The sequence below is a fragment of the Oncorhynchus masou genome, chromosome 6, assembly GCF_036934945.1.
Source record: "Oncorhynchus masou masou isolate Uvic2021 chromosome 6, UVic_Omas_1.1, whole genome shotgun sequence".
NCBI lineage: Eukaryota > Metazoa > Chordata > Actinopteri > Salmoniformes > Salmonidae > Oncorhynchus > Oncorhynchus masou.
Genome location: NC_088217.1, coordinates 30023994 through 30037260, shown reverse-complemented (window position 1 = coordinate 30037260; position 13267 = coordinate 30023994). Strand labels below are relative to the sequence as shown.

The following is a 13267-nucleotide window of genomic DNA, read 5'->3' as shown; positions in this document are numbered from 1 at the left end:
TAAACAGCTGCCTCTGATTGGGAACCAATTCAGGTCACTATAGACCTACATTTACCTAGACATACCAAAACCCCATAGATATACAAAAACCCTAGACAAGCCAAAAACACACATACCACCCTCGACACACCCTGACCTAAACAAAATTAAGAACACAAAGATAACGAAGGTCAGGGCGTGACAGTACCCCCCCCCCAAAGGTGCGGACTCCCGGCCGCAAACCTAAACCTATATGGAAGAGTCTGGGTGGGCATCTAACCTCGGTGGCGGCTCTGCTTTTGGACGCCGCCAACCCCTTCTTTACACTGAGTCCGCTCTTGTAGCACTGACCCGTGGATCGTCGGAGGCTCTGGACTGCGGATCCTCGCCGTAGGCCCCGGGCTGGGGACCCTCGCTGCGTGGATCATCGCCGGAGACCCCGGACTGGGGAACGTCGCCGGACACTCTGGACTGCCGAGGTGCACTGTAGGCCTGGTGTCGGCACTGGTGGTACCGGGCTGGGGACACGCACCTCAGGGCGAGGAGCAGGAACAGGGCGTACTGGACTGCCGAGGTGCACTGTAGGCCTGGTGCCGGCACTGGTGGTACCAGGCTGGGGACACGCACCTCAGGGCGAGGAGCAGGAACAGGGCGTACTGGACTGCCGAGGTGCACTGTAGGCCTGGTGCGTGGTGCCGGCACTGGTGGTACCGGGCTGGTGACACGCACCTCAGGGCGAGGAGCAGGAACAGGGCGTACTGGACTGCCGAGGTGCACTGTAGGCCTGGTGCGTGGTGCCGGCACTGGTGGTACCGGGCTGGGGACACGCACCTCAGGGCGAGGAGCAGGAACAGGGCGTACTGGACTGCCGAGGTGCACTGTAGGCCTGGTGCGTGGTGCCGGCACTGGTGGTACCGGGCTGGGGACACGCACCTCAGGGCGAGTGCGGGGAGGAGGAACAGGGCGTACTGGACCCTGGAAGCGCACTGGAGGAAGAGTGCGAGGAGTAGGAACAGGACACACCGGGTTGTGAAGGTACACTGGAGACCTAGTGTGTATAGCCGGCATCAATTGTTCTGGAACTTTAACACGTGTTTCAGGATGAGTACGAGGAACTATCACAGGTGGCATCGGACAGCAAACACGCTCGGGAGGGCGAATGCCGTGCATACTACGCCAAACCAACAGCTCTCTCTCTTCACTCTCCTCCAATTTCATCAACAACTCCTCGAATGTCTCAATCTCCCCTCCGTTCACTCTCCTATGATCTGTCCAATAACTCCTCGACAATCTGACTCACCCCTCAACGCTGCCAACTGCTCCATGTGCCCCCCCCCAAAAATTATTGGGGTTTCTGTGGCCTACCTCCCCGACGTCGTTGCTGTCCTCTCTTACTTCGCCGTTCCTCCTGCGCAGTTTCCACCTGCCTCCATGGTAGGCGATCCTCTCCTGCCACGTCCAGGATCCTTTACCGTCCAGTATTTCGTCCCAGGTCCATTTGTCCACAAAGCACTGTTCCTCCCTTTCACGCTGCTTGGTCCTGGTTTGGTGGGTTATTCTGTCACGTTCGTCGTATTGATGAGACCAAGGCGCAGCGTGATATGAATACATACTTCTTTTAATAAAGATATAACACTAAACAAACAAAATGAACATGCCGCTATATAAACCGAGTGCTGATAGGCAACTACACATAGACAATAACCCACAAAACCAAAATGGAAAATGGCAACCTAAATAGGATCCCCAATCAGAGACAACGATAAACAGCTGCCTCTGATTGGGAACCAATTCAGGCCACCATAGACCTACATTTACCTAGACATGCCAAAACCCCATAGATATACAAAAACTCTAGACAAGAAAAAACACACATACCACCCTCGTCTCACCCTGACCTAACCAAAATAATAAAGAAAACAAAGATAACTAAGGTCAGGGCGGGCCTCAAAAGCACCATTCACTCTCTCTTCAAAATGAGATCTACTGGGTATTGAAGATCTTATCCGTTATACAAGGACCCATTATTGATTGCAATGTGTTACAGTATCCTTCTCTTTTACCATGCAGCTATGTTGGAAACGTTGAGATTAATGTTGAGGTGAAGAGGTATTTCTGCAAAGCAGGAGTCAAGGGAATACAGGTATGTTTTATCTTCTCTAGTCTATGATATGGCTGTGGGATATTATCGAAAATAGGGAGAGAAAGAATGAATTGACAAAGAAAATAAGAAAGGGAGAGGCATGAAGGGATGTTGTTCCCACTCTACAGTAAGGTACCCGTAAGACTATAATTAACAGGGTTTTAGTCATTTACAAATGCCATCTCTTTTTTTATATATAAACAAATAATTCAGTCTATAAAGTACATATAAACCCTTTATAAACCCATTATAAACCTTTTATTGTTGCCATTCATTTTATATTAATGTATCCATATTCCTGCCTCTTTTAGCTGCATGGGATGATGAGGGTGATTCTAGAGCCTCTGATTGGAGATGTCCCCATCGTGGGCGCGGTCACCATGTTCTTCATCCGCAGGCCGGTGGGTACCTGGGACTGTCCCTCTCTTTCTTCCACACCTACCATAAGTCTGTCCATCTCTCCCTTCCTATCCCCTTCCCCCCCAACACCACTATCGTCCACTCCCGGTTACTTGTCCATGCCTCCATTTGTTTACGTACTTCTCTTTCTCTTTGTATTGAAAGTCCTGAACCCCAACATTTGCTCCTCTGTTTTTCCCTCATCCCTTCACCCCTGTCCTGCAGAAACTGGACATCAACTGGACTGGATTGACCAATTTACTGGACATCCCTGGCCTGAAGTGAGTGAGGTTGAGTCTGTCTGTTGTTAGTGTTCTGTAATTGGAGTCACTATGTAATGTGATGATAATTCACTTCATATAACACATAACACAAAACTATACTTCACTACATCACATGATACCATCAACACTGTGCTATGATGTGATATGCCACCTGACCAGGCTGTATAATGCTGTACTACTGTATTTACTGTATGTGTACTTCCGTATCTACTGTATATATGAAGTCGTGTGCTCCCTCACTGTTTTCTCAGCATCATGTCTGACACTATGATAATGGACGCCATCGCCTCCTTCCTGGTTCTGCCCAACCGCCTGACTGTTCCCCTGGTAGCAGACCTGCACGTTGCCCAGCTACGCTCTCCTCTGCCCAGGGTGAGACCACACACTCCACAAACACTCTCCAGAAACTTGTTACGAATGACGGAGTCATCCATGATTCACCAAACTATATTTTCAAAAAGGAAGAAAAATACTTTAAGCATATGTTTTAATTTCAGTCTCCTCCATTTCCACTAATTGAAGTTAATTGTACGTTCGTTTTTTATTTAATAGTGTAAAATTAACAGTTTTACAGAAAGACTAATGTATAACGGCACAGGGCAAGACCCAGATGCAGACACGGGAAGCAGATGGTTCGAGTCCCTGATATTTATTAGTATCCATGGGGCAGGCAAGATAATGGTTGTGGACAGGCAAAAGATCATAACAAGGTCAGAGTCCAGGAGGTACAGAGTGGCAGGCAGCCTCGAGGTCAGGCAGGCAGGCAGGTTCAAAGTCAAGGCAGGCTTGGGTCAAAACTGGGAGGACTAGCAAAAAACAGAGAAAAGGACAAAGCAGGCGCACGGAGTAACACGCTGGTTGACTTGACAAAACAAGACGAACCGGCACAGACAGACAGAAAACTCAGGTATAAATACCCAGGGGATAATTGAGAAGATGTGTGACACCTGCAGGGGGTGGAGACGAGCACAAGGACAGGTGAAACAGATCAGGGTGTGACATAATGTGAAGGCCAAATTACAGAGGAACTTCTTGATGCAATTAAAGCCTTAAACACCAGGGCTGGATGGCATACCAGTTGAGGTATATCAGACCTTTTTTGATATACTTAGAGGTCCGTTATTAGCATGTTTTAAACACTCTTATAAAAATGTTTGATCATCAGATGCTCAGCAAAGAAGGTCTGATTTCACTATTATTGAAACAGGACCCAGGTGGAAAATATAAAGATCCAGTCCACCTAAGAAACTGGAGTCCCCTTACACTTCAGTGTTGTGCTGAAAAAATTCTAGCAAAATGCAAAGCGCATTGAATAAAAAAGGTATTTTTCAGATATTATTCATCCTAATCAGACAGTTTTTTGTTACTCGGACGATACATTGGAGATAATGTAAGACAAGTACTGGAAACAATAGAACACTATGAAAAATCGAGGAAACCGGGCCTGGTTATTCATAGCTGATTTTTAAAAAGCTTTTAATAAAGTACGACTAGAATGTATATATAAATGTCTTGACTATTTTAATTTTGGAGAATTGCTTATACAGTGGTATAGTAAACCCAGGTGTAAAATAGTAAATAATGGCTACTCAGAAAGTATTAAACTGTCAAGAGAAGTAAAGCAAGGTTGTTCACTATCGGCATATCCCCCGACTTCCGACGCCGACAGAGAAGGCCGCCTCGCTTCGCGTTCCTAGGAAACTATGCAGTATTTTGTTTTTTTTATGTGTTATTTCTTACAATGTTACCCCAGAAAATCTTAGGTTTTATTACATACAGTCGGGAAGAACTATTGGATATAAGAGCAACATCAACTCACCAACATTTCGACCAGGAATACGACTTTCCCGAAGCGGATCCTCTGTTTGGTCCACCACCCAGGACAATGGATCGGATCCCAGCCAGCGACCCAAGACAACGGCACTGTAGAAGGGGCAGACGGAGCAGTCTTCTGGTCAGGCTCCGTAGACAGGCGCATGGCACACCGCTCCGAGCATACTACTCGCCAATGTCCAGTCTCTTGACAACAAGGTAGACGAAATCCGAGCAAGGGTAGCATTCCAGAAAGACATCATAGACTGTAACGTTCTTTGTTTCAACGAAACATGGCTCACCTGAGACACGCTATCTGAGTCGGTACAGCCACCTGGTTTCTTCACGCATCGCGCCAACAGAAACAACCATCTCTCTGGTAAGAAGAAGGGCAGGGGTGTATGCCCGACCCCCCTCAGCTCCCAGCTGTGCCCTGGACACCATTTGTGAATTGATTGCCTCCCATCTAGCTTCAGAGTTTGTTCTGTTAGGTGACCTTAACTGGGATATACTTAAAACCCCGGCAGTCCTACAATCTAAGCTAGATGCCCTCAATCTCACACAAATCATCAAGGAACCCACCAGGTACAACCCTAAATCTGTAAACAAGGGCACCCTCATAGACGTCATCCTGACCAACTGGCCCTCCAAATACACCTCCGCTGTCTTCAACCAGGATCTCAGCGATCACTGCCTCAGTGCCTGCATCCGCTACGGATCCTCAGTCAAACGACCACCCCTCATCACTGTCAAACGCTCCCTAAAACACTTCTGTGAGCAGGCCTTTCTAATCGACCTGGCCCAGGTATCCTGGAAGGACATTGACCTCATCCCGTCAGTTGAGGATGCCTGGTCATTCTTTAAAAGTAACTTCCTCACCATTTTAGATAAGCATGCTCCGTTCAAAAAATGCAGAACTTAGAAGAGATATAGCCCTTGGTTCACTCCAGACTTGACTGCCCTCGACCAGCACAAAAACATCCTGTGGCAGACTGCAATAGCATTGAATAGTCGCCGCGATATGCAACTGTTCAGGGAAGTCAGGAACCAATACACGCAGTCAGTCAGGAAAGCAAAGGCCAGCTTCTTCAGGCAGAAATTTGCATCCTGTAGCTCTAACTTCAAAAAGTTCTGGGACACTGTGAAGTCCATGGAGAACAAGAGCACCTCCTCCCAGCTGCCCACTGCACTGAGGCTCGGTAACACGGTCACCACCGATAAATCCATGATTATCGAAAACTTCAACAAGCATTCCTCACGGCTGGCCATGCCTTCCTCCTGGCTACTCCAACCTCGGCCAACAGCTCCACCCCCCCCCCGCAGCTACTCGCCCAAGCCTCTCCAGGTTCTCCTTTACCCAAATCCAGATAGCAGATGTTCTGAAAGAGCTGCAAAACCTGGACCCGTACAAATCAGCTGGTCTTGACAATCTGGACCCTCTATTTCTGAAACTATCCGCCGCCATTGTCGCAACCTCTATTACCAGCCTGTTCAACCTCTCTTTCATATCGTCTGAGATCCCCAAGGATTGGAAAGCTGCTGCAGTTATCCCCCTCTTCAAAGGGGGAGACACCCTGGACCCAAACTGTTACAGACCTATATCCATCCTGCCCTGCCTATCTAAGGTCTTCGAAAACCAAGTCAACAAACAGGTCACTGACCATCTCGAATCCCACCGTACCTTCTCCGATGTGCAATCTGGTTTCCGAGCCGGTCACGGGTGCACCTCAGCCACGCTCAAGGTACTAAACGATATCATAACCGCCATCGATAAAAGACAGTACTGTGCAGCCGTCTTCATCGACCTTGTCAAGGCTTTCGACTCTGTCAATCACCATATTCTTATCGGCAGACTCAGTAGCCTCGGTTTTTCTGATGACTGCCTTGACTGGTTCACCAACTTTGCAGACAGAGTTCAGTGTGTCAAATCGGAGGGCATGCTGTCTGATCCTCTGACAGTCTCTATGGGGGTGCCACAGGGTTCAATTCTCGGGCCGACTCTTTTCTCTGTATATATCAATGATGTTGCTCTTGCTGCGGGCGATTCCTTGATCCGCCTCTACGCAGACGACACCATTCTGTATACTTCCGGCCCGTCCTTAGACACTGTGCTATCGAACCTCCAAACGAGCTTCAATGCCATACAACACTCCTTCCGTGGCCTCCAACTGCTCTTAAACGATAGTAAAACCAAATGCATGCTTTTCAACCGTTCGCTGCCTTCACCCGCACGCCCGACTAGCATCACCACCCTGGATGGTTCCAACCTAGAATATGTGGACATCTATAAGTACCTAGGTGTCTAATGTCGTGGAAATTTCCTCTATTTACCAAATCATGAGAGCAAACCACACACACAAGTCAGAGTTAGTTATCAAAGTCCATCTTTAATTATATGAGCTCTATCACAACCCTGTGACTCTCAGATCAATTCAGTGTCTATCAATGAATTCTCTGAGAGTCCCTTCCACATTTCAATAGCATTTTGACTTTCAACAGTTCAGTATCTCTAATGAAAAGTTGAGAGTCCCAACATAATGGCAAATGGGATCCTTTATAGCGAAGATCCACCCCCCCCTAGACGACATGACAATCCACAGGTCCCAGGAACTTACACAAAGAAAGACTTTACTTCAGAGAGGAGTATCCCCTAGCCAGACAGAGTTGGCTATAAATAATCGTTCAGTTTTGTCTCCTAAACAAAGCTCTTATTTCGTCCTTGGAACAAAATGGTACCAAGACATTACCCCCACCCTATGATATATAACAAATTGTCATTTAGATACAACCAATTCTAAATACAACCAATCCTGGACAAGCTCACGGAGAGGAGAGTGAGGCTATAGGTTAAGATAGAGGGAGCATAGAATGATTCCAGACACTGCCATCCTCCTCTCCCCGATGGGAAAAGTAGGGCGTGACTGGCACACAGATACAGTGGAGCAAAATATATGTTTACACATGATGACACCTTGACCTCTCTGCGGCCCAAGCAACTTAGTCCTTACAGAGAACAGATAACTGCCAATGGCCACCACTATAGTACAACAAAATACATTCTTATGAGAAATAACTCATAAGCATATCATGAAAATAAAACATCCTATCTATGTTACCCAACTAATTCTGATTATTCCCCAACACTGCCTAGACTGTAAACTCTCCTTCCAGACTCATATCAAACATCTCCAATCTAAAATCAAATCTAGAGTCGGCTTTCTATTCTGCAACAAGGCCTCCTTCACTCATGCCGCCAAACTTACCCTAGTAAAACTGACTATCCTACCGATCCTCGACTTCGGCGATGTCATCTACAAAATGGCTTCCAATACTCTACTCAGCAAACTGGATGCAGTTTATCACAGTGCCATCCGTTTTGTTACTAAAGCACCTTATACCACCCACCACTGCGACCTGTATGCTCTAGTCGGCTGGCCCTCGCTACATATTCGTTGCCAGACCCACTGGCTCCAGGTCATCTACAAGTCCATGCTAGGTAAAGCTCCGCCTTATCTCAGTTCACTGGTCACGATGGCAACACCTACCCATAGCACGCGCTCCAGCAGGTGTATCTCACTGATCATCCCTAAAGCCAACACCTCATTTGGTCGCCTTTCATTCCAGTTCTCTGCTGCCTGTGACTGGAACGAATTGCAAAAATCGCTAAAGTTGGAGACTTTTATCTCCCTCACCAACTTCAAACATCTGCTATCTGAGCAGCTAACCGATCGCTGCAGCTGTAAATAGCCCACCATATTTTACCTACCTCTTCCCCATAGAGGTTTATATTTATTTACTTTTCTGCTCTTTTGCACACCAATATCTCTACCTGTACATGACCATCTGATCATTTATCGCTCCAGTGTTAATCTGCAAAATTGTAATTATTCGCCTACCTCCTCATGCATTTTGCACACAATGTATATAGACTCTCTTTTTTTCTACTGTGTTATTGACTTGTTAATTGTTTACTCCATGTGTCACTCTGTGTTGTTGTCTGTTCACACTGCTATGCTTTATCTTGGCCAGGTCGCAGTTGCAAATGAGAACTTGTTCTCAACTAGCCTACCTGGTTAAATAAAGGTGAAATAAAATAATAAAATAAATAATGATTAACGAGTCGTGGTGTGATCATAACGACATACAGGAACTCAAGTCCTTTTGCTCACCTGACCTAGAATTCCTCACAATCAAATGCCGACCGCATTATCTACCAAGAGAATTCTCTTCGATCAGAATCACAGTCGTGTATATTCCCCCACAACCAGACACATCGGCGGCCCTGAAAGAACTTCATTCGACTCTATGCAAACTGGAAACCACATATCCTGAGGCTGCATTTATTGTAGCTGGGGATTTTAACAAGGCTAATCTGAAAATAAGGCTCCCCAAATTCTATCAGCATAGCGATTGTGCTACCAGAGCTGGCAAAACCCTAGATCACTGTTATTCTAATTCCGCGACGCATTTAAGGCTCTTCTCCCCCGCCCTCCCTTCAGAAAAGCTGACCACGACTCCATGTTGTTGCTCCCAGCCCATAGACAGAAACTAAAACAGGAAGCACCCGCGCTCTGGTCTGTTCAACGCTGGTCCGACCAATCGGATTCCATGCTTCAAGATTGCTTCGATCACGTGGACTGGGATACAGTGCCTTGCGAAAGTATTCGGCCCCCTTGCACGCCCAATTTTTCAGTTTTTGATTTGTTAAAAAAGTTTGAAATATCCAATAAATGTCGTTCCACTTCATGATTGTGTCCCACCTGTTGTTGATTCTTCACAAAAAAATACAGTTTTATATCTTTATGTTTGAAGCCTGAAATGTGGCAAAAGGTCGCAAAGTTCAAGGGGGCCGAATACTTTCGCAATTCACTGTATGTTCCGCATTGCGGCGAACAACATCATTGACGTATTTCGCTGATTCGGTGAGCGAGTTTATTAGCAAGTGCATCGGTGATGTTGTACTCACAGCGTCTATTAAAACATTCCCCAACCAGAAACCGTGGATTGATGGCAGCATTCGCACAAAACTGAAAGTGCGAAACACTGCTCTTAATCAGGGCAAGGTGACAGGAAACATGACCGAATACAAAAAGTGTAGCTATTCCCTCCGCAAGGCAATCAAACAAGCTAAGCGTCAGTATAGAGACAAAGCGGAGTCGCAATTCAACGGCTCAGACACGTGAGATGTGGCAGGGTCTACAATCAATCACGGACTACAAAAGAAAAAACAGCCCCGTCGTGGACCACAATGCCTTGCCCCCAGACAGACTAAACAACTTTTTTGCTTGCTTTGAGGACAATACAGTGCCACTGACATGGCCCGCTACCAAAACCTGCAGGCTCTCCTTCACTGTAGCCAACGTGAGTAAAACATTTAAACGTGTTAACCCTCGCAAGGATGCAGGCCCAGACGGCATCCCCGGCCGCGTTCTCAGAGCTTCCGCAGACCAGCTGGCTGGTGTGTTTACGGACATATTCAATCCCAGTCTGCTGTTCCCACATGCTTCAAGAGAGCCACCATTGTTCCTGTTCCCAAGAAAGCTAAGGTAACTGAGCTAAATGACTACCGCCCTGTAGCACTCACTTCCGTCATCATGAAGTGCTTTGAGAGACTAGTCAAGGACCATATCACCTCCATCCTACCTGAAACCCTAGACCCACTCCAATTTGCTTACCGCCCCAATAGGTCGCAATCGCCATCACACTGCACACTGCCCTAACCCATCTGGACAAGATGAATACCTATGTAAGAATGCTATTCATCGATTGCAGCTCAGCATTTAACACCATAGTACCCTCTAAACTCGTCATTAAGCTCGAGACCCTGGGTCTCGACCCCACCCTGTGCAACTGGGTCCTGGACTTCCTGACGGGCCGCCCCCAGGTGGTGAGGGTAGGTAACAAATTTCCACCCCCAAAATCCTCAACACTGGGTCCCCACAAGGGTGCGTTCTCAGCCCTCTCCTGTACTCACTGTTCACCCGCGACTGTGTGGCCATGCACGCCTCCAACTCAATCATCAAGTTTGCAGACAACATTACAGTGGTAGGCTTGATTACCAACAACGAAGAGACGGCCTACAGGGAGAAGGTAAGGGCCCTCGGAGTGTTGTGTCAGGAAAATAACCTCACACTCAATGTAAACAAAACAAAGGAGATGATCGTGGACTTCAGGAAACAGCAGAGGGAGCAGCCCCACATCTACATTGACGGGACAGTAGTGGAGAGGGTGGAAAGTTTTAAGTTCCTCGGTGTACACATCACAGACAAACTGAAATGGTCCACCCACACAGAGAGCGTGGTGAAGAAGGCGCAGCAGCGCCTCTTCAACCTCAGGAGGCTGAAGAAATTTGGCTTGTCACCAAAAACACTCACAAACTTTTACAGATGCACAATCGAGAGCATCTTGTCGGGCTGTATCACCGCCTGGTACGGCAACTGCTCCGCCCACTACCTTAAGGCTCTCCAGAGGGTAGTGAGGTCTGCACAACGCATCACCGAGTGCAAACTACCTGCCCTCCAGGACACCTACACCACCCGATGTCACAGGAAGGCTAAAAAGATCATCAAGGACAACAACCACCCGAGCCACTGCCTGTTCACCCCGCTATCATCCAGAAGGCGAGGTCAGTACAGGTGCATCAAAGCAGGGACCGAGAGACTGAAAAACAGCTTCTTTCTCAAGGCCATCAGAATGTTAAACAGCCATCACCAACATTGAGTGGCTGCTGCCAAAATACTGACTCAACTCTAGCCACTTTAATAATGGAAAAATGTATGTCATCAATTTATCACTAGCCACTTTAAACAATGCCACTTTAGATAATGTTTTCATACCCTACATTACTCATCTCATGTATATACTGTACTCTATACCATCTACTGCGTCTTGCCTATGCCGTTCGGGCATCACTCATTCATATATCACTCATTCATATATTTTTATGTACATATTCATATTCATTCCTTTACACTTGTGTGTATAAGGTAGTTGTTGTAGAATTGTTAGGTTATATTACTTGTTGGATATTACTGCATGGTCGGAACTAGAAGCACAAGCATTTCGCCACACTCGCATTAACATCTGCTAACCATGTGTATGTGACAAATAAATTTGATTTGATTTTTATTTATTGTGGCCATCGAAATGTTAGCTATTAAAATCAGGTCCAACAATAATATCAAGGGGCTAGAAATCTAAGGCTTAAAAACAAAGGTATCGTTGTATGTCCGACATCTGGTGCAATGATGCAAACAATTACTTTGATAGAACCCACAATCTACAGTATCTGCAATATTAAAGCTGATCTACCCCCTAGAAATTTATCTACATAATATATCTACAAACTCTCCACAAAAATTCTCCACAAACACTCCTTAAACACACACATTTACTCAGACCACAGACTCTATGTATCTTATCTGAGCGTACTGTCAACCTCCTTGATAAATGAACTCTGACCCAGAGTTATTCAGACATTTCACATAATAGAGCTTATACCAGTATCAATCCTCTCACTGTCCCTCCCTCCCTCCTGAAATACTCCATTGCACCCTCTCTCTCTGAATCCCTTCTCATTCTCTCTCTCTTTCTCTCTCTCTCTTAGGGTGTGGTCCGTATCCACCTCTTGGAGGCTGATGACCTGCCAGCTAAGGACAACTACATGAAGGGAGTGATAGCAGGGTTGTCTGACCCGTATGCTCTGTGTAGGGTGGGGCCTCAGACTTTCACCTCCCACGTTGTGGACAACACTGTCTGTCCCAAGTGGGGAGAGATGTATGAGGTGAGGGGGCCAGGAGCTGGAGGATTGTAAAATCACTCATTCCTCTTTCATTGAATGTCACTGCTACATATTAGTGTTGCATTTACTGTTGGAAAATAGCATGTCTTGATTTCCATACCTTTATTTTGGAAGATAATGCATTACTTGGTAGAGAATGCATTGGTCCGGTAACGGAGTTGGGATTCCCCTATATGTGTGTGTCTATTAAGGGAAATCCACTGCCAACTGAGTAATCATATACAGTACACAGCCACATTGTCTCCTCATTCATGTCCTGTGTTTGGTCCTCATGGTGTTGTGTATGTCCATGTGTGTGTGTGTCAGGTCATAGTCCATGAAGTACCAGGTCAGGAGCTGGAGGTGGAGGTTTATGACAAAGACCCAGACAATGATGACTTTCTGGGGAGGTAGCTACATCTCTCTGCCTGCCTGCCTGCCTGCCTGCCCATGGGTTTCTGTGTGCCGCACTGCCACTTTTTTACTGACTCCCCTGACCTTTCACCTCTCATAGTCCTACCACTGAGTCAAAAGGAGAAGGATATAAAGTCTCCTAGTGTTTTAAATGTAGTGTTATCCTCTTTTCCTTAAATACTACTGGTTCTCCTTTCCTTTTTTTCTCTCCATCGTCTTGATTTCTCTCTGTTTTTGTTTATTTCTCTATTTGTCTCTCCCTCTTTTTCCATTTTCCTCCAGAACCAAGATAGATTTGGGTATCGTGAAGAAGTCCAAAGTTGTTGATGAAGTGAGTGATTTGTATTATTGAATTTCTGATAAAGTTAGACATTTAACAAGATAACAATTTAACAAGATGACTCACCACCCATTTAGAAGTAATGTCTATGCTTTCCCCATTACATTATCATCACA

The 13267-nt window shown here is 46.2% G+C and overlaps 1 protein-coding gene across 2 annotated transcripts in view; it reads left to right on the top strand.

The window, feature by feature from the left end:
* The window catches only part of LOC135541868 (uncharacterized), an 88233-nt gene that overhangs the window by 5620 nt on the left and 69346 nt on the right, over positions 1-13267 (top strand). For both annotated transcript variants that reach the window (XM_064968323.1, XM_064968322.1), the window contains exons 5-11: positions 2050-2122; positions 2434-2523; positions 2747-2802; positions 3057-3177; positions 12224-12400; positions 12725-12807; positions 13094-13142. In XM_064968323.1, the coding sequence (XP_064824395.1) occupies positions 2050-2122; positions 2434-2523; positions 2747-2802; positions 3057-3177; positions 12224-12400; positions 12725-12807; positions 13094-13142 (649 nt within the window). The remainder of the gene's footprint in view (positions 1-2049; positions 2123-2433; positions 2524-2746; positions 2803-3056; positions 3178-12223; positions 12401-12724; positions 12808-13093; positions 13143-13267) is intronic.